Below are 20,679 nucleotides of genomic sequence, written 5' to 3'. Positions count from 1 at the left end.
TGAGCTCGCTTCATTTATACAAGCTCTCAATGCCAATGATTTCAACCTCCGATTTACTTAAAAAATGGCATAGGCGGAGGATTGAGTTTTTGGATATTGAGCTAAATGTGGATTGAAATGGGTTTATACAGACTAATCTATTTCGTAAAGAGACTTCTGAATTCATTACTCCATGCTTCATTGGCTCATTTTCACTCAATTATTAGAGCCATAACAGTTGGTTAATTCTTGAGGGCCCGCTGTATTTGCTCAACCATAGAAAGATTCCAATGTCAATCCAATGTTTTGAGGGAGAGATTTGAGTCAAGGGGCAACAGCAGGTGAACAATTAAACATGGATATCGTAGAGCCAAAGCTGTATCCCGTGATGATTTATTGACACAAACACGGAAACGTGATATAAAACTAATGTCAACATTTTTTCTATCAACATCGAACTGCCATTGGGAAACTATGCATGCAATTCTGACTAAACACTGGTCTGTCCTCCATATGGACAATACTTAGGCCAAGAGTCTTCTGCCTACACCTAAAATGACACCACACAGGAGTTGAAACCTTAAGGACTTCTTAGTTCAAAGCCATTATGTGGCAAAAACCACCAATCCATTCAGCACAAAGGGTCCTGTATTGGGTTTCTACCCCTGCGGTAACTGTCTGGCATGCTCCAACATGATTAGATCAACGTCATTTTCTTCATCTGAGGGACGACGGAGATGACAGCGCTCATGTGCCGCTATAGATTTGGCACCTGTAGACACGGTATAAAATGACCAAACAGGACACTGACCTCTGACACCTCCCCTTGAGAAAGCTGACCGCGAAACGCACGTCGGTGTAGTGCTGACAGGACTCCATCTGATCTCTCCCCTCCCCACTATGGGATAAGTATGCTTTTTCTATACACTGACTTTTTTAACTTTTCTTTGGTCACTTGACCTGACATACCTTATGGTGCTGTGGGCATATAGATTCAGGGTATTTCATGCACTTTGTGGTTATAGCATATAGGATTGATTCAGTGGGTCTATGTCTATGTGTTCTCCTTATTTATGATGCATTGACACTTTTACTGCTTGATTGTCTTTTAATATGATTGTTTAATAAAAACTCTTATATTTTATTATTCACTTTTGGTGGTAAATGGTTACTCCATTTTTTCTTCTTTAAAACATATTTTGTATGTCAGTATATTGTGTATGCTCTAGGGTGGGAATGCACAACACATGCACAAAATGTTAGCGCCTCTCAGAGCACTGGAGCTGTGAATCATGGCCATTGGGGAGGGCATTAGGTGGGGTTTGCTGGAGAATGCTGAGATACTTCCTGGGCCTGTTATTTGAGTTTAATTGCCTATGTGTACAAAGTTGATTTTTTTTTCTTTCTCCACCTAGGTTTCTTATCCACAACTGTAATTGGTTTAGAATTAAATTAACTGACTGAGTTCCTTTAAGAACTTCTGATATACGTTTCATTGCTTCTTTCCCTCTCATCCCAAAGAAAACACTGTCTCAACCCTGGTTTATTATGTATTTACAGGGGCAAACAGGATTTAAAATTTGGTGTTTATTGGTGGAGATGGCAAATACCTGCCCTTCCACCATGAACAAACTTTCCAGGAGTGTAAAGGGGTTGTTCACTACCTGAACAACAACACCTTCTCCATTGCTATATTCCTTAGTAGAAAATAACAACAGCCTATACTCACCTCCAGTACTGGCGCCGTTCCATGCAACGTCGGCGCCTGGTCTCCCAGGGGATCGCGTGATGTTATATCACGTGAGCCTTGACATCTGCAGGAAGTGAAAGACCAGCAGCAGCTCTCACTTTATCCGGGTAACAGTTACATCTGAAGGAAGAGAGAACAATTCTTCGGCCAATCGTTCCACCGTCCTCTCTCATCACGACCAAGTGTTCCTCTGTTCACTATAAGAAAGACGACGGCTGACATGTCGGCCAGCAGATATCTCCAGGAAATCAATGCAATTGGCAGTCCAAAATCATACATGCCGTATCGAAATATCTCCCAACGATAGGTCAGCTCCCCCATACACATGAGAATGTCAGCCAAACCTGTAAATATTGACAGGCTCAGCCAACATTAGTGTAATGTGTGTGGATGGCTTTAATATTCCCCTACTTAAAGAGGGTGCCCCACCTAACTCTTTAATCAATAGAACTAGGAATAAAAATAACTTCCACAATTGGATGTGTTTTAATATAATGTTCCTGTATTGAGATAATCCTATAAATGTGCCCCTGCTGTGTACTGTGTAAAACATTGTTTAAAAACAGACAGGAAAATGTTTTACCTCACAAAAAGAATAATCTGTGATCCCGTGCTGGAATGTCTGTATACTCTTTTGCGTCCTCCCCTGCCCAGAAGATGTGGCATGATCAGACCATGTTCCTGTACGGTCAGACACAGCCATTGCACAGGGGCAGATTTATAAGATTATCTCAGAACAGGAACATTTTTTTAACACAACCAATTGTGGAACTTATTATTATTCCAAGATCTATTGATTGAAATGTACATTGTTCATGGGAAAACCCCTTTAACAGTCACCTATTGCATAAAAAACACTAGTGGTGACAATAGCGCATATAATAATAATAATTTTTATTTTTATAGCGCCAAAATATTCTGCAGTGCTTTACAATTTTAGAGGGCCCGCATACGGATTTTGAATCTGGGCCCAAGAATTTGATTTTTAGAGCGTCTAAGAATAGTCCTTCATCTGTCACATGTTCTTTTTATTGTATTTCTCAGCTATCTGGATAATACTACTACTAATAATAATTAATAATAATACTCATATCATGGGAAAAAAATACAATATTATGATCATATAAATGTCACTGTTTGGGACACTGGTATTAATAATTCATGTGAAACTTGTTTTTGCACAGAAAATCTTAATAACTTTGTGTTTTTAATTTTGTTTTAGGCTAAACCACCGAGGAGACAAAAAGCTCCAGATTTAACTTCATTATAAAATACTAGCATAGACTAAAGATGACCAGGAGTATTTTTCGCAGCCTTATTTATTGATCCAAAGGCACAATATAAACTTTCATCGTGCTACTTTATGTATTTATTGCTTTTAAGATTATACTACCATGTTACCTAACACAGCTTTATCAAAAAAGCATAAAGGTCAACAATTATGAAGCACAAGACTGTTAAGCGCTATTATGATTGACATATTTTCGATGTGAACACTTTAAGAGGACCAGTCAGGCTATATGCTTTTAACCAAATAATTATGGTGCATTTTTCTTAATTTCTGAATTTTAAGCAGCAATATGGGGTTATAAAAGGACGACTGGCTTATCTTTTAAAGTGCTAAAATCATGTAAATGTTGTTTTTTTGGAGAACGTAAACATTTCTGACATGTTCTCTTTAAAGCCAGGGAGTACAGCATTACCTAAACTTTGTAATAAAGAGAAAATGGCAAGAAGGGATAAAGAGATGCGAATGTATAATATTTAATGCATAACTTTTATTATTGTCATTAAACTTATATCATTCTTAAAATTGTCCCTATTCCTGATGAAGAAATTCAAAATTGGGGAAAGGGAGAGGATAGACCAGGGTCTGTTGTCCCAACACGTGTTTCGCCTGGTGATCTGACATCTTCTAGGGGCAGAACCTGCTGGACAAGCGGTCTCTTTATAGGTCACCTATTGATTGACAGTTTGTACAGCCAATCAAATTGACCTACATTAATCCAAATAGACTAAGCAATAGCAATTTGTAATTAAAGTGGAGAATGAATCGTTAATCATGGATAAGTGTAATTATAAATTACGGTTCATCTAGAAATATTATGACACAATTACAGATTTTTGTTCATTAGGAAGTAATATATCACTATTTGGATTTCATTCTTTAATTTATTGTATTACTATTCTGAAGACCGAAGTAGGTTCTAATAACATTGTTTTACAACAAATTACAATTACAGGTTTTGGTTCATCCATAAATATTACATCACATTGTAATAAATCAATTTTATTTCTAATTGTATTATTTCTTATTACTATTCAAAAGACAAGATTAGGTTGTTGTAGCATATAGAATTGCAATATATTATTCATTATAGCCTATAAATGTGATTTTTAAATGTTTGAAATATACCATTAACTTTAGCAACTTGTGGTGCATGTTGATTATTATATACTAGCATTGTATACTCTTTTAAACCTATTAATCCCACAAAAGGAATATGTTATACATCATTATTTAGCATGTGAGGTGTTCAGACTAGTACCCCATCAAACTGGCAAGTCAGCATCAGAATATCTAGTTACTATAAATAGTAAAAACTTGCTGCTTACTACAGTGTTTAAGTCCTCTTTTAATGCAGCTTTTGAAAACCCAGGTTGTCTCTGGGAATAGAAAAAAAATCAAAGAACTCATTTTGTCTACAGAGGTAATCATTATAGTGCATTAAAATTGCCGCCGTCTTGTTACTGTTGTTCTAGAAAGTTGTAGGAAGATGTGCTCCCAGTGGATAGTCTGATCTAATACTGGAGGTGCAAGAGGTGCTTTGTTGAGAAGAGGCTGCTCACACTTCTGTCCATCCTGTCTATATGATCTAATACTAGAGATATCAGGGTGCTGAGGTAAGAAGAGGCTGCTCAGACAGCTGTCCACCCTGTCCTTCTAATCTAATTATAGAGATGCTGTTAGGAATTGTAGTTCTGTGCTCCCACCTGAGAATGGAGCAGGCCCGGTGCTACGCTACTCCGGTCACAGACGCCGCCATTGTCCTGACCCTGGAGCAGAGCTACTACATGTGCACGGAGACTGTCCCAATCTTATAGAGCATTGCATTCTGGTGTTGTAGGATGTGTGAGGACGTGGGATGCCATGTCTCTCACTGATTTCTCCAGTTGCCAGGCAATGCAGGAAGATGCGGTGTCTGGCACTATGCAGTGGTGAGATGGTGTCCATTCTGCTGTTCAAAGTAGCAGGGAATGGCTGTCTGGGGATGATTGGGAGGTATTCAACACCTGATCACTAGGGGGGGGGCTATTTATTCCTGCTTCCTGCTCAGTCCTTTGCGGTTTATTGCAGTTCCTAGGTGCTGTGGTGGTGAGAGGTGCTAGCATTAGTTTTGCTATCTTTGCTAGGGTTTTCTCATTTTCTCTTCTGGTTAAACTTCCTGGGGTTCTTGCAGAGGTACTCATCTGGTTCTTGCCTAGGCACCGACCACGCAATCAGACGCCAGCTGTCCGGCGACAGTGGGCCTGGGAAGGGTACTGTCAAAGTCCCCCTTCCATGTACCGGGAGCTGGATGAAGAGTATTCCTGGCCCTCAAGGGCTCGCCTAGCTGGGCAGCTTGTGCCAAGTGCGTCTGTGGCTGCTCCTTTGCTGGTTTGGTCTCAGTCTTGCTTGGTCCCTCTGAAAAGCGCATAACACATGCCAGGAGTACAGAGGTAAGAAGGGACTGCTCACACTGCTGTCTACCCTGTATTTCTGATCTAATTAAGGGGATGCCAGGAGTACCGAGGTAAGAAGAGGCTGCTCACACTGCTGTCCACCCTGTCTATATGATGTAATACTAGAAATAACAGGGTGCTGAAGTAAAAAGAGGGTGTTAATGCAGTTGTTCTCTTTTTCCTTCTGAATGATGAACGATTACTGTGACGTGGAGATTGATGGTTTGTGGTATAGATTGTCTCCAGGTCACAGTAGTGGAGATTCCTACTGCACATGATCACATGTCCCATGAACATTCTAGGACAGTTTTCTGTTAGTGTAAATAGACGGTGACCATTGTAATGTACTATAGTGATTACCTCCATAGACAAAACTAGTGAAATTTACTAATAAAAGCTATCTAGGAATTTATTTATATTGACTTTTTTTTTTTTTCTCTTCCTAGATAATATCTGTAAAAGCTTTTTCCAGTGGAATAGATTATGCAAGTTATCCCCAATGCTATCTGCAGGACAAACTGTGCCAACAATATTAAAGAGGAATTCCAGTCAGTCATTAAGTACCCTATACTATTTTTTTTTTCAAAATGACTTGATAGAAACAGATGTAACAGCAAGGTCCATAAATAATACTATAACACTGTAATAAGTGAATGACCCCTGAAAACTGATTGATAATTTGTGAAGCATCCTTTACACTTTTCCTCCAGCATATTACTTTAGAATTGTCTAATAGAATTATAATAAATGTTATATACTTTGCTTTTTTTTTACTGAAAGTTGTCAAATCCCAGTTTGAAAGCCAATAAATGGAATGCATTTATTTTGTTAACTTTCCTGCAATCTATTTTTCTTTGCTCTCTTTTAACCCACCTGACCCCTCATAAATTTGTCCACAAGTCACACGTCCATTATTTCTGTGTGATCCTGTGATTTCTTTTGCCAGTAAACAATCAATGTAAATTTTACATTTGCCTCTTAGGCAAAAAAAAAATGGAAAAAGTGTTTAAACTCATAATAAATGTGGTGTTTGGCATGTCTAGCAATATTTTTGTGAAAATTGAGATAACATTCTGGTTCATTAAGCATAGTTGTTCTTCCTCCCCGCTTCCTTTGTCTACATTGCCTAAACTTGGTGGATATGTTCTACTGTCAGTAAATCCAGGATACAGAAGATTCTTACCCTATTTATATACTGTACTCTTGATGTAAGAAGTCTACATACCCCTATTCAAATACCAGTGTTTTTGTTCAAATACCATTTTTTTTATGTAAAAAAATCATACCAATAAGAATAATTTCAGAACTTTTTCCCATAATCTATACAAATGCATTGGGAAACAACCTGAAATCACTTTGGGGGGGGGGGGATAAAATAATAAAACTAAAATAATGTTATTGCATAAATGTGAAAACCCTCGTATAATTGGTGATGTGGTTGTACTCAGAATTAGCCTATCACATTTAACTTCATAAAAAGTTTAGCATTTCTAGTAGGATTGTCCTGACATTTTCTTAATTGCATTTTACAGCAAAAGCTGTAGTCTGTAAACAGCTTACTACACAGCAAATGGATCTCATTGAAAAATCTCAGTCAGGAGAAGGGTACAAAGTTTTATTCAACACATTACGTAAACCAAGGAACACTGTGAAGACAGACATCAAGAAGTGGCTCAAATTTGGCACAACAGTGACAATACCTAGAACAGAATGTCCCTCAAAAAGTGATAAAAAAAAAACACAAGAAGAATATTGGTCCGGGAGGCTGCGAATAGGCCTACCGTGATGTTAAAGGAGCTGCAGAAATTTCTTATAAGTATTGGTTGTATACTGAATGTGACAACAATCTCCTGTATTCTTCATATGTCTGGCCTGTGGGGTAAGGTAGCAAAATGAAAGCTTTTTCTTACAAACAAACATATCCAAGCCCTGCAACGTTTTGCCAAAACTTACATCATGTCTGCCAAAAGCATGTGGGAAAATGTATTATGGTCTGAGGAAGCCGATGTTGAAGTTTTTGACTATAGTTCCAAAAGGTATATTTAGTGCAACGCCAACCCTGGACATCACCAATAGAACACCATACCCAGAGTGAAGCACGGTGGAGGCATTATGCTTTGGGGCAGCTTTTCGTCAGCTAGAGCTTTAGTCAAGGTGAAGGAATTTATGAACAGATTCAAATATTAGTCGACTTTGAAACAAAATCTTCAGGCCTCTACTAAAAAGCTGAAGATGAAGAAGAATTTTACTTTTCAGCAAGTCAACAAGCCCGAGCATTCCTCCAAATCAACAAGATAATGGCTTCACCAGAGGAAGATCAAAGTTTTGGACTGGCCCTGCCAGAGCCCAGACCTGTATTCAATTGAAAATCTGTTGGTTGACTTGAAGGAGGCACGGAACACAGGAGATGCCCTCACAATCTGACAGATTCGTAAGAAAGAGTGGGCAAAGATTACCAATTCTAAATGTGCCATGATACTAGACTCCTACTCAAAGAGACTGAATGCTGTCATAAATTCAAAGGGTACCTTGACAAAGTATTAGTTTACGGATGTGGATATTTATGCAACTTCATTATTTTAGTTAATTCTTTTTCTTTTTCCATCTGAAAAGATTTCAGAATATTTTTCAATTAAATTGTACACATTATAGATGACATTAAAAATATAAAAAGTTCTGAAATTATTCTTCTTGGTATGATTTTTGTAAATTACAACAACCTGCCATTTTAACAGGTACGTGAAAACTTTTTACATCCACTGTAAAAATACTTTAATATTTAAATGATATATTGGTAGTTCTTCTAAAAATGATCCAAAGTGTACATGTCCCTTTATACAAAACATGTTGAAACTCATACTCATGCATTTTTTTATATTTTTCTTCTTTTTATGGCACATTTTTTCATTTTTGTGCAGGCTGCAGCTGGGCCCCACAGTGTTGAATGGGGCATTTGGGATGTCTGTCTTCGTGGGGAGCTTAGCAGCCGCCCCCCCCAATCTAATATTATGGGCGTGACTAACAGGCTGTAAGCTAGACAGTGTGCACTACACATATGTGTGTGACTGGCGCCCTATAAAAGTCTTATTCATGTGCATTTTTGATATTAGGCAACCACCATCTCCATGAATGGTAGGCGTATGAGTGGTTGTTTCATCAGCCTCTGCCTTTATCATGGGGGCCTGCAGCATCCTGTAGTACATTAGTATTGTCATGCCAGGTGTGTGAAAGACTTCGTGCTACACAGAGGGAAAGGAAGCCCAGACACTAGGGAAAGGGGGAAGTGGAGACCTCCTAGTCTGGTCTAGTGTCACCCTGTCTCAACTATCGTCCCTATATTGCCTCTTCAGCAATCGCCGCACGCGTGCCTCGCCCGCTCTTTCCCTGGCGTATGGCTAAGGCTAGGGATGGGAGGAGATGGACACTAGTCGATCTCCACTAAACTCTGTAGACAACAAGGGTAGACAAACAGGGGGAGATTGCTTAGCTTTACACGACTCCAGACAAATGCGAGGACGAAGTACTGCTCTTACTAAGCCTTCACAAGTAGAAATGAATATAGCTGGCACCTCCCTCTCAGACACACCAGGTATATATACACCCAGGCCAGGGAGCCAATTGCCAGAGGGAGGTAGCGGCTAGGTCCTAGAGACAGTCTCTCATCTAAGAAAATGTCTGTAATGCCAAACGTAGAGATCTCCTACAACCAACTGCAGGGCGACTGTCTGTCACCTCTGATACACCCGTGACAGTACCCCCCCTCTACGAGTGGCCTCTGGACACTCAGGACCAGGTTTCTCAGGAAAAGAGGTGTGAAATGAGCGAACCAATCTGGGAGCGTTCACCTCTGACGCTGAAACCCACATCCTCTAATCCGGACCATAGCCTTTCCAGTGCACCCAGTATTGTAGAGAATGACGTTGGAGACAAGAATCTACAATCCTCGAAATCTGGAACTCCAGATTACCATCAACCATTACTGGGGGCGGTGGTAGAGGCGAGGGCTCAAAAGGTTCCACATACTTTTTGAGTAAGGACCTGTGGAACATGTTGTGGACTTTAAGGGCCTGAGAAAGTTAAAGATGAAGCACTGCTGGGTTAATGACGACAGTTATTTTATAGGGACCAATAAGCCTAGGTCTCAGCTTCCAAGAAGGAACTTTCAATCTTATATTCCTGGATGACAACCACACAAAGTCATTCACGTTCAAGTCCGGACCTGGGAAGCGTTTTCTGTCAGCCATACGTTTATACCTGTCTCCCATGATCTTTAAATTACTCAGCACACCCTGCCACTCCTGAAGCTCCTTCCCCACTAAAGGTACCAAACTGTGGATGATAACCGTATGCACCGAAGAACGGTGACCTGCCAGTGGATTCTTGCCGATGATTATTAATGGCAAATTCTGCCAGCAATAAGTAGGATGCCCAATCCTCCTGATTTTCGGAGACGAAACACCTGAGACAGGTCTCCAAGTTCTTATTGACACACTCGGTCTAACCATTCAACTGAGGGTGGAAGGCAGGGAAAAGTTACATAGTTACATAGTTTATAAGGCCGAAAAAAGACAAGCGTCCATCCAGTTCAGCCTATGTCTTGTGCACTGCAGCTATTCCGCAGCGTTGATCCAGGGGAAGGCAACAAAAAACCATGCGGTATAGGCCAATTTACATAATTGAGGAAAAATTCACTTCCCGACACAAATCTGGCAGTCAGATTAAATCCCTGGATTAATTACCTAAGCATAAGATGTAATTTTATTGTTCTCAAGAAAGGCGTCCAGGCCTCTCTTGAACTCTTTAAGTGAGTTGGACATCACCACTTCCTCTCCCAGAGAGTTCCAGAGTCTCACGGCTCTGACCGTAAAGAATCCTCTTCTATGCTGGTGCAGGAACCTCCTTTCCTCCAGACGCATAGTGTACCCCCTCGTCTTTGTCACCATCCTTGGTATAAACAGGTCATGGGAGAGATCTCTGTACTGCCCCCTGATGTATTTATACATGTTTATGAGGTCTCCCCTAAGCCTTCTCTTTTCCAACGTAAATAGGCCTAATTTTGACAACCTCTCTGGGTATTCTAGTCCCTCCATTCCCTTTATTACCTTAGTCGCCCTCCTTTGTACCCTCTCTAGCTCCAATATGTCTTTCCTGAGCACCGGAGCCCAGAACTGTGCACAATATTCTAAGTGCGGCCTTACCAGCGCTTTATACAGAGGAAGAACAATGTTCTCATCATATGCTCCTATTCCTCTTCTGATGCATGCCATGACTCTATTTGCCTTCGCAGCTGCTGCCTGACACTGGGCACTCCAATTTAATTTGCTATTAACCAAGACGCCCAGGTCCTTCTCCATGTCAGATTTCCCCAACGGTTTCCCATTTAATATGTATGGGTGACTGCTGTTTTTCTTTCCCATGTGCATGACCTTACATTTATCGTCATTGAACCCCATTTGCTTTTTTTTGGCCCAACTCCCCAATTTATCTAAATCCTCCTGTAGCTGTGCCCTATCCTCATCTGTATTAACTACTTTAAAAAGTTTAGTATCATCTGCAAATATTGCTATTTTACTATGCAACCCTTCCACTAGATCATTAATAAATATATTAAATAATATAGGGCCCAAGACAGACCCTTGAAGCACCCCGCTAGTAACCCTGACACACCCTGAGCTTACTCCATTGATAACCACCCTCTGCTTTCTATCACTCAGCCAGCTATTTACCCACTTGCACACATTATCCCCCAGACCAAGCATTCTCATTTTATATACCAACCTTTTGTGTGGCACGGTATCAAACGCTTTGGAGAAGTCAAGGTATACAACATCCACTGACTCTCCCCTGTCCAGCTGTGAGCTCACCTCCTCGTAGAAGGCCATCAGGTTTGTTTGGCAGGAGCGATCCCTCATGAATCCATGTTGATATGGAGTTAGACAGTTATTATCATTAAGATATTCTACAATAGCATCTCTAAGAAATCCTTCAAACAATTTACCCACAACAGACGTTAAGCTGACTGGTCTATAGTTCCCAGGGTCACTTTTAGACCCCTTTTTGAATATTGGTACCACATTTGCTTGGCGCCAGTCTAGTGGGACAGTCCCTGTCCATAAAGAGTGCTTGAATATAAGATACAGCGGCCTGTCTATCACATTACTTAATTCTTTTAGTACCCGGGGGTGTATGTCATCTGGGCCTGGTGACTTGTCTATTTTGATATTATTTAGGCGTTTCTGAACTTCCTCCTGGGTTAGGTGGGTGATATTTAGCGGAGGGTTTACTTTATCACTCTGCATTTCCTCCGATAAATTGTTTTCTTTTGTGAAAACAGTGGAGAAGAAGCTATTGAGTAGGTTTGCTTTACCCTCATCGCCCTCTATGATTTTACCCAGGTTATTCTTCAATGGGCCAACTCCATCAGTTTTAATCCTTTTACTGTTTATATAGTTAAAGAACAGTTTGGGATTCGTTTTACTTTCCTTGGCAATTAGTCTCTCTGTCTCCTCTTTTGCTATTCTTATTTGTTTCTTACAGATTTTGTTTTTTTCCCTATAAGATATTAGCGCTTCCTCGCTGCCTTCTTGTTTAAGTTTACCGAAAGCCCTTTTTTTGTTTTTCATTGCCCTCTTGACTTCCTTATTTAGCCACATTGGCTTCCTCCTATTCCTAGCCCTTTTATTCCCATAAGGTATGTACCTTCTACAGTGACTATGTAGGACTGTTTTGAAAATTTCCCATTTTCTATCCGTGCTCCTATTACTAAAGATACTATCCCAGTCTATAAGGTGAAGGGAATCTCTTAGCTGATCAAACTTTGCCCTCCTGAAGTTCAGTGTTTTTGTGACTCCCTTGCTGGGCACCCTACTGAAGCACATGTGGAATTGTATAATGTTGTGGTCACTATTTCCCAGGTGCCCCCCGACCTGCACCTCAGTTATTCTGTCTGGCCTGTTAGTTAATATTAAGTCTAAAAGGGCCGTCCCTCTAGTTGGTTCCTGCACAAGTTGTGACAAATAATTGTCTTTGATAATTGACAGAAACCTGTTTCCTTTCTGAGATCTACAGCTTTCGGTTTCCCAGTCTATATCGGGGTAGTTGAAGTCCCCCATAATAATCACCTCGTTATTTTTTGCTACTTCGTCTATTTGTCTCATTAATAGACTTTCCGTGGCTTCTGCTATATTTGGTGGTTTATAACAGACTCCTATGATAATTTTATTATTGTTTTTTGCCCCATGTATCTCCACCCATAAGGACTCGACCTCCTCATTTCCCTCCCATACATCCTCCCGTATTGTAGGCTTTAGACACGTCTTTACATATAGACAGACTCCACCCCCTTTCCGACTTCTTCGATCCCTTCTAAACAGACTGTAACCCTGTAAGTTAACTGCCCAGTCATAGCTTTCATCTAACCATGTCTCGGTTATTCCCACTATGTCATAGTTACCTGTAGATATTTCTGCTTCCAGTTCATCCATCTTGTTTGTCAGGCTCCTGGCATTTGCTAGCACGCAGTTTACATGATTTTGTTTTGTTCCAATCTTCTCCCTGTGGATTGTATTAGAAATTTTCTTACCTCCCTTCCAAGTATCTTGTCTTGGACCTTCTTTGTCGCACTTCATATCTTTCATTAGTATGTTCTCTGGTTGCATGTTCGTGTCTGGCATTTTTCTTCCCATCCCCTCTTCTTCTAGTTTAACGCCCTCCTGATGAGTGTTGCGAGTCTCCTGGCGAATGTGTGTTTCCCGGGTTTGTTGAGGTGTAGTCCGTCTCTGGCAAGGAGTCCGTCATAGAGGTAATTCACACCGTGGTCCAGGAATCCAAATCCTTGTTGTCTGCACCATCGTCTCAGCCAGTTGTTCACATCAAGGATCCTGTTCCATCTCCTGACGCCATGCCCGTCTACTGGAAGGATAGAAGAAAAAACTACCTGCACATCCAGTTCTTTTACTTTCTTCCCCAATGCTTCAAAGTCCTTGCAGATTGTCGGTAGGTCCTTCTTTGCCGTGTCATTGGTGCCAACATGTATCAGAAGAAATGGGTGGACATCCTTGGAACTGATGAGCTTCGGTATCCTATCGGTAACATCCTTGATCTTCGCCCCTGGGAGGCAGCATACTTCTCTTGCGGTTATGTCCGGTCTGCAGGTAGCTGCTTCTGTTCCTCTCAGTAGTGAGTCTCCCACCACCACCACTCTTCTTCCCTTCTTGGCTGTCCTTTTTCTTGTCGCTTCTGGGTGTTTCTGGGTGCTCTTTTCTTTTTTTCTTGCTGGTAGTTCCTCATCCTTAGGTGTGCCATCTTCGTCCTCCACAAGTCCTTGGAACCTGTTTCTCAGTTGCGTGGTTGGTGGTGTCTCCATGGTGTTCTTGCTTCTTTTGGTCACTTGCCTCCACTTGTCTGCCTCTGGAGGTTCTCTGACGCTTCCTTCACTTTCCGTGACCAGTAGTGACGCTTCTGTTCTGTCCAGGAAGTCTTCATTTTCCTTGATGAGTTTTAATGACGCAATTCTTTCTTCCAGTCCCCGCACCTTTTCTTCTAAAAGAGTCAGTAGTCTACACTTCTGGCAGGTGAAGTTGGTTTCAGCTTCTGGTCGATCTGTGAACATGTAGCACATGTTGCAGCTCACCATGTAGATTGTCACATCTGCCATGCTGCTCCTTGTCCCTGCTGACTTGATGTCTGTCTTCTTTCTTGTGATACCCTAGGATAAACAAATTAAACAAATTCAGCGCACGGTTTGGCGATGCTTTCCAAGCAGCTGGTCCCGGCTGTGCCCAACGATCTTCTAGCTGAAGGAGACTCTTCGCTTTTCCCAGAAGGCACCTGGAATATGCAAATTGTCCTCTTCAAGCTTCAGTCCCTGGTTTGGCGATGCTTTCCAAGCAGCTGGTCCCGGCTGTACCCAACGATCTTCTAGCTGAAGGAGACTCTTCGCTTTTCCCAGAAGGCACCTGGAATATGCAAATTGTCCTCTTCAAGCTTCAATCCCTGGTTTGGCGATGCTTTCCAAGCAGCTGGTCCCGGCTGTACCCAACGATCTTCTAGCTGAAGGAGACTCTTCGCTTTTCCCAGAAGGCACCTGGAATATGCAAATTGTCCTCTTCAAGCTTCAATCCCTGGTTTGGCGATGCTTTCCAAGCAGCTGGTCCCGGCTGTACCCAACGATCTTCTAGCTGAAGGAGACTCTTTGCTTTTCCCAGAAGGCACCTGGAATATGCAAATTGTCCTCTTCAAGCTTCAATCCCTGGTTTGGCGATGCTTTCCAAGCAGCTGGTCCCGGCTGTACCCAACGATCTTCTAGCTGAAGGAGACTCTTCGCTTTTCCCAGAAGGCACCTGGAATATGCAAATTGTCCTCTTCAAGCTTCAATCCCTGGTTTCACAGCTGCACCCCCAGATGAGAACAAAATGCCTTTCAGAACTTGGAAACAAACTGGGTGACACCACATCGGAGGGAACCCCATGAAGCTTCACAATCTCATTTATGAACACCTGAGCATTTGAAAGTGCAGAAGCTATCTACTACCACCACCACCGTTTTGCCTGCAGAAACCGGTAGGTCAGTAATAAAATCCATGAACAAGTGTGTCCATGGCCTACTAGGTATAGGTAGCGGAAGAAGAGTACCTTACGGATGAGTATGCGAAACCTTAGAACGCGTGCAAATACTACAAGCAGCTACGTGTTCAATCACATCCTGATGCAACCCCGGCCACTAAAAACGATGAGAGAGGAGGTTCGCGGTTGCCTTACCACCTGGATGCCCAACAAGCACAGAGTTATGATGTTCTTTAATTACTTTGCGTCGCAGTTCAAATGGTACAAATAACTTTCCTGAAGGGCAGGAGGCAGGGGCGTCCCCCTGTGCCTCCAACACCTCACCCTCCAGTTCAGGATAAAGTGCCGAAATGACTACCCCTTTCTGTAATATCGGCACAGGGTTCTCATGGTCACCACCACCAGGGAAGCTCCGGAACAAAGCATCAGCCTTGACATTTTTGAACCCTGGATGAAAAGTGACAACAAAATTGAACCTAGTAAAAAACAGGGACCATCTGGCTTGCCTAGGGTTGAGATGTTTTGCTGACTGGAGATATGACAGGTCCTTATGGTCAGTAATAACAGTAATAGGATGGACAGCCCCCTTGTCACACTGTCACAGAATACTGGAGGTAGGGGGCCTAAGCTGACCCTAAGCTGGGGCCCTGACTAATCCCTCAACCTGGAGGTACTGTTAAAGGTACAGAGGTCCAGGCCGCCAGCGTAACCCCTACCTCCTGAGGATCCCTGCACCTCAGTAATCTAGTCCTGAGAAGGACCCCGATCACAACAATTGGGAACCAGAAATAATATGCCCACACACAGTATTTAGACGAACGAGACAGTACAAGGGAAAAACCAAAACCACCTTGCATACAACTTCTACACAACTACAACAGAGGGAACACCAACGGGAAAGGAGATAAATGATAAAGTGAGGAAAGGGAAAAAACACTTCCAAATACACTTATCTCAGCAACTCCAAACACCACGATCCGCTCTGTAAGTCTGAATGAAAAGCTTTCACCGACACCTCCCAAACAGACCTGCAGGGATATGAAGGAGTCTCACTAAAGAAGCATTGATTGCAGCTGGGCGAGGCTGGACCTCAGCTAGCCCAGAGAGAGAGAGAATTAACTCCTTCACTGCCGAAAAAACACAAAGCACCAACAAGTCAGCTGCGAGAAGTCAGGCTGTGTACTCGTGACGATCTTCGTGGCAACACACCCGTGACAGTACCCCCCCTTCTACGAGGGGCCTCCGGACCCTCAGGGCCAGGTTTATTCGGGTGAGTCGTGTGGAAGGCCCGAACTAATCGGTCTGCGTTAATATCCGATGCAGGAACCCACATCCTCTCCTCAGGACCATACCCCTTCCAATGAACCAAGTACTGAAGGGACCGGCGATTAAAGCGTGAATCAATGACCCTCGATACCTGGAACTCCAAGTTACCATTGACAACCACAGGAGGGGGAGGTAAAGGTGACGGTACCACCGGCGCCACATACCTCTTAAGCAATGATCTGTGAAACACGTTGTGAATTTTAAACGTAGGGGGGAGGTCAAGACGGAATGCCACCGGATTAATAACAGAACTGATTCTGTACGGCCCGATGAACCTGGGACCCAGTTTCCAGGAGGGAACCTTAAGTTTAATATTCCTGGTAGACAACCATACCTGATCGTTCACACTTAGGTCCGGACCAGACACTCTCCTCCTATCAGCCATACGTTTGTATCGGTTCCCCATAGTATTCAGATTCTTCAGCACCCCTCTCCATACTGAAGCGAGAGATGAGGAAAATCGTTCCTCCTCCGGAACCCCCGAAGAGCCCCCCCTACTGAAAGTACAAAACTGGGGGTGAAAACCATATGCCCCAAAAAACGGGGACTTACCAGTGGACTCGCTCCGCCTATTATTGAGAGCAAACTCTGCCAGAGGTAGGAAAGAAGCCCAGTCCTCCTGGTTCTCTGACACAAAACACCGAAGATATGTCTCCAAGCTCTGGTTCATACGTTCCGTCTGACCATTGGTCTGAGGATGAAAAGCCGACGAGAATGACAAATGCATCCCCCGCCGTGCACAAAACGCCTTCCAGAACTTGGACACAAACTGAGACCCCCGATCAGACACCACCTCGGAGGGTACCCCGTGAAGCCTCACAATCTCCCCAATGAACACCTGCGCAAGAGTTTTAGCATTAGGGAGAGCCGGAAGAGCGATAAAATGTGCCATCTTGCTGAACCTGTCCACTACAACGAGTATGACCGTTTTACCCGAAGACGGAGGGAGGTCCGTAATAAAGTCCATAGACAGATGAGTCCAAGGACGCTCCGGGATCTTCAAAGGTAAAAGGGCCCCAGACGGACGGGTATGTGAGGTCTTAGAGCGCGCACAAACCCCACAGGACGCGACAAAAGTTACCACCTCTTTATGTAAGTTAGGCCACCAAAACCGACGCGAGAGGAGATCCACAGTTGCTTTACTCCCCGGGTGTCCTGCAAAAACTGAGTTATGGTGTGCCTCGATCACCTTTTGTCGCAACTGATCTGGAACGAACAGTCTCCCCGGAGGTCCAACAGGGGCGTCCCCCTGAGCCTCCAATATCTCCTCCTCCAGCTCAGAGCATACTGCCGAAACCACCACCCCCTCCTGAAGAATAGGAATCGGGTCGTCCGTATTCCCGGCCCCAGGGAAACTACGAGATAAGGCATCCGCCTTTACGTTTTTAGACCCAGGACGATATGTAACGACGAAATTAAACCTGGTAAAAAACAATGACCACCTAGCTTGTCTGGGATTCAGACGTTTAGCGGACTCCAGATATAGCAGGTTCTTGTGATCGGTGATGACGGTGACCGGATGAACTGCCCCCTCCAAAAAATGGCGCCACTCCTCAAAAGCTAACTTAATGGCCAAGAGTTCCCTATTGCCGACATCGTAATTCCTCTCAGCGGACGACAATTTTTTAGAGAAAAAGGCGCACGGATGCCACTTACCAGGGGACGAACCCTGTGACAATACTGCTCCCACCCCTACCTCGGAAGCGTCTACCTCTACAAAGAATGGCTGAGACGCATCAGGTTGAATGAGCATGGGTGCCGAGGCAAAACATTTTTTCAAGGAGGAGAATGCTTGACAAGCCTTGTCAGACCACCTAGAAAAATCCGTCCCCTTTTTAGTCATGTCTGTGAGAGGCTTAACCATGGACGAGAAATTACGAATGAACTTCCGGTAATAGTTAGCAAACCCCAGGAAACGTTGTAGTGCCTTAAGATTCTCCGGCCGATCCCACTCAAGAACTGCCCGCACTTTCCCAGGGTCCATACGAAAACCGGACGCTGAAACCAGGAAGCCTAAAAACTGGAGTTCCTGTACGGCGAACACACACTTTTCCCACTTGGCATACAGTTTATTATCCCGCAAGATCTGTAACACCTGTCTAACGTGCTCCTGATGAGACACCAGATCCGGCGAGTAAATTAAGATATCATCCAGATAAATGACAACAAACTGTCCCACCAGGTGGCGAAAAATATCATTAACAAAGTGTTGAAACACCGCCGGGGCATTAGTCAGACCGAATGGCATGACAAGGTTCTCATAATGCCCCTCCGGAGTGTTAAAAGCCGTCTTCCACTCATCCCCCTCCTTCATCCTAATCAGATTGTACGCCCCCCTGAGATCCAACTTAGAGAACCATTTGGCGCCCACGATCTGATTAAAGAGATCGGGAATAAGTGGGAGCGGATACGGATCTCGGACCGTAATCCGATTAAGTTCACGGAAATCCAGGCAAGGGCGTAGGCCTCCATCTTTCTTCTTAACAAAGAAGAACCCCGCGGCCACCGGTGAAGATGAAGGTCTAATATGCCCCTTAGCCAGACTTTCAGAAATATAATCCTTCATGGCCTGCCTCTCAGGACCAGAAAGGTTATACAACCTAGCTTTAGGTAACTTGGCCTCAGGGAGCAGTTTTACAGAACAGTCATACTCGCGATGAGGAGGTAGTTCCTGACACCCATTCTCCGAGAATACATCCTCAAAGTCCGCCAGAAATGGAGGTAAGACCCAAGGAGTAACCGCACCGATGACCGTGTTCATGCAGTTTTTATTACAGAATTTACTCCATTGGCTTATCTCTCTGGTTTGCCAATTAATAACCGGGTTATGCTTAGCTAACCAAGGAAGGCCCAACACTATAGGAGTGGGAAGACCCTCCAACACGTAGCAAGACAACAGTTCTTTATGTATTGCCCCCACTTGAAGTTTTACGCCATGCACAGCTTGCAAAAAACTTCCCTGACCGAGAGGCCTGGCATCGATCGAGAATATGGGGATGGGTTTAGCCAACTCACTCAATCGCATACCTTGAACCCGGGCAAACCGAGCATCAACCAGATTAGCCCCGGCCCCACTATCCAGAAGAACAGATATCCTCTCAGTTCTCGCACCCACCACCACCTCCGCCGGTACGAGAAACTGAGACGAACTTAGGGACGAAATACCTACTCCCAGATTGCCGTCCACCACACAACCTGGGATCAACAGTTTTTTCGACGACTCTTTACTCTGCAAGGGACGGGATGGACACCCCCCAATAAAATGTCCCTTTTTCCCGCAGAGGAAACACCTTCCTGTCTTATGGCGCTCCACCGGTCCCCTTCCCCGAAATGATGTCCCTCCTAATTGCATAGGCTCCTCCGGACTGACCAGGGGAACCACCATATGAGGGGACCTTGTAGGAGGTGGAGACATTACAGGGGGTAGAGTTATCCCGCACCTCTCCCGAAGCCGTCTGTCAACGCGAATGGCAAGGGCCATAGCGGCTTCCAGTGACGCGGGAGAGTCATACTGTGCCAACACATCCTGTAATTTGTCGGATAAACCATGACAAAACTGGCTCCTAAGAGCCGGGTCATTCCACTGGGTGTCCGTGGCCCACCTACGGAACTCCGAACAGAATTCCTCCGCCGGACGATCTCCCTGCTGAATCCTACGTAACTTAGACTCAGTAAGGGAGATCCGATCTGGGTCATCATATACGAGTCCCAGAGCAGCGAAAAACCTATCCACTGACTGGAGAACCGGGGAGCTTGGGGGAAGAGAGAACGCCCAAGATTGTGGGTCCCCTTGTAGGAGCGAGATGACAATTCCCACCCTTTGTTCTTCGCTGCCCGATAACCGAGGCCGCAGCCGAAAGTACAATTTGCATGCCTCCCGGAAAACAAAAAACTTGTCCCGCCCCCCAGTGAACCTGTCAGGGAGAGCTACTTTAGGTTCTGGTCCGGCTTGCTCCAGAGGATGCAAAACCTTGGACCTAACGTCCGCCAGCCCCATGGACAAACTCTGCAACTGCCGAGCTAGACCGGCTACTGGATCCATGGTAGCTGGAGAAAAACTAAGTTGGTCGGTGAAAATGTCACACTGTCACAGAATACTGGAGGTAGGGGGCCTAAGCTGACCCTAAGCTGGGGCCCTGACTAATCCCTCAACCTGGAGGTACTGTTAAAGGTACAGAGGTCCAGGCCGCCAGCGTAACCCCTACCTCCTGAGGATCCCTGCACCTCAGTAATCTAGTCCTGAGAAGGACCCCGATCACAACAATTGGGAACCAGAAATAATATGCCCACACACAGTATTTAGACGAACGAGACAGTACAAGGGAAAAACCAAAACCA

At 43.8% G+C, this 20,679-nt stretch overlaps 1 protein-coding gene across 3 annotated transcripts in view; it reads left to right on the top strand.

Annotated features, from left to right (window-relative positions):
* P2RX6 (purinergic receptor P2X 6) overlaps nt 1-6,284 on the top strand; it is a 107,961-nt gene extending 101,677 nt beyond the window's left edge. For all 3 annotated transcript variants that reach the window (XM_073676409.1, XM_073676410.1, XM_073676408.1), the window contains one exon: nt 2,952-6,284. In XM_073676409.1, the coding sequence (XP_073532510.1) occupies nt 2,952-2,999 (48 nt within the window). In that variant the 3' untranslated portion in view covers nt 3,000-6,284. The remainder of the gene's footprint in view (nt 1-2,951) is intronic.
* Nucleotides 6,285-20,679: the final 14,395 nt, after the last annotated feature.

This window comes from Phyllobates terribilis, unplaced genomic scaffold (assembly GCF_046119375.1).
Source record: "Phyllobates terribilis strain yellow unplaced genomic scaffold, ASM4611937v1 Scaffold_1__5_contigs__length_1240528914, whole genome shotgun sequence".
NCBI classification, from domain to species: Eukaryota; Metazoa; Chordata; class Amphibia; order Anura; family Dendrobatidae; genus Phyllobates; species Phyllobates terribilis.
The sequence above is the reverse complement of the archived record's forward strand: the minus strand, read 5'-3'. Positions and strand labels throughout refer to the sequence as shown.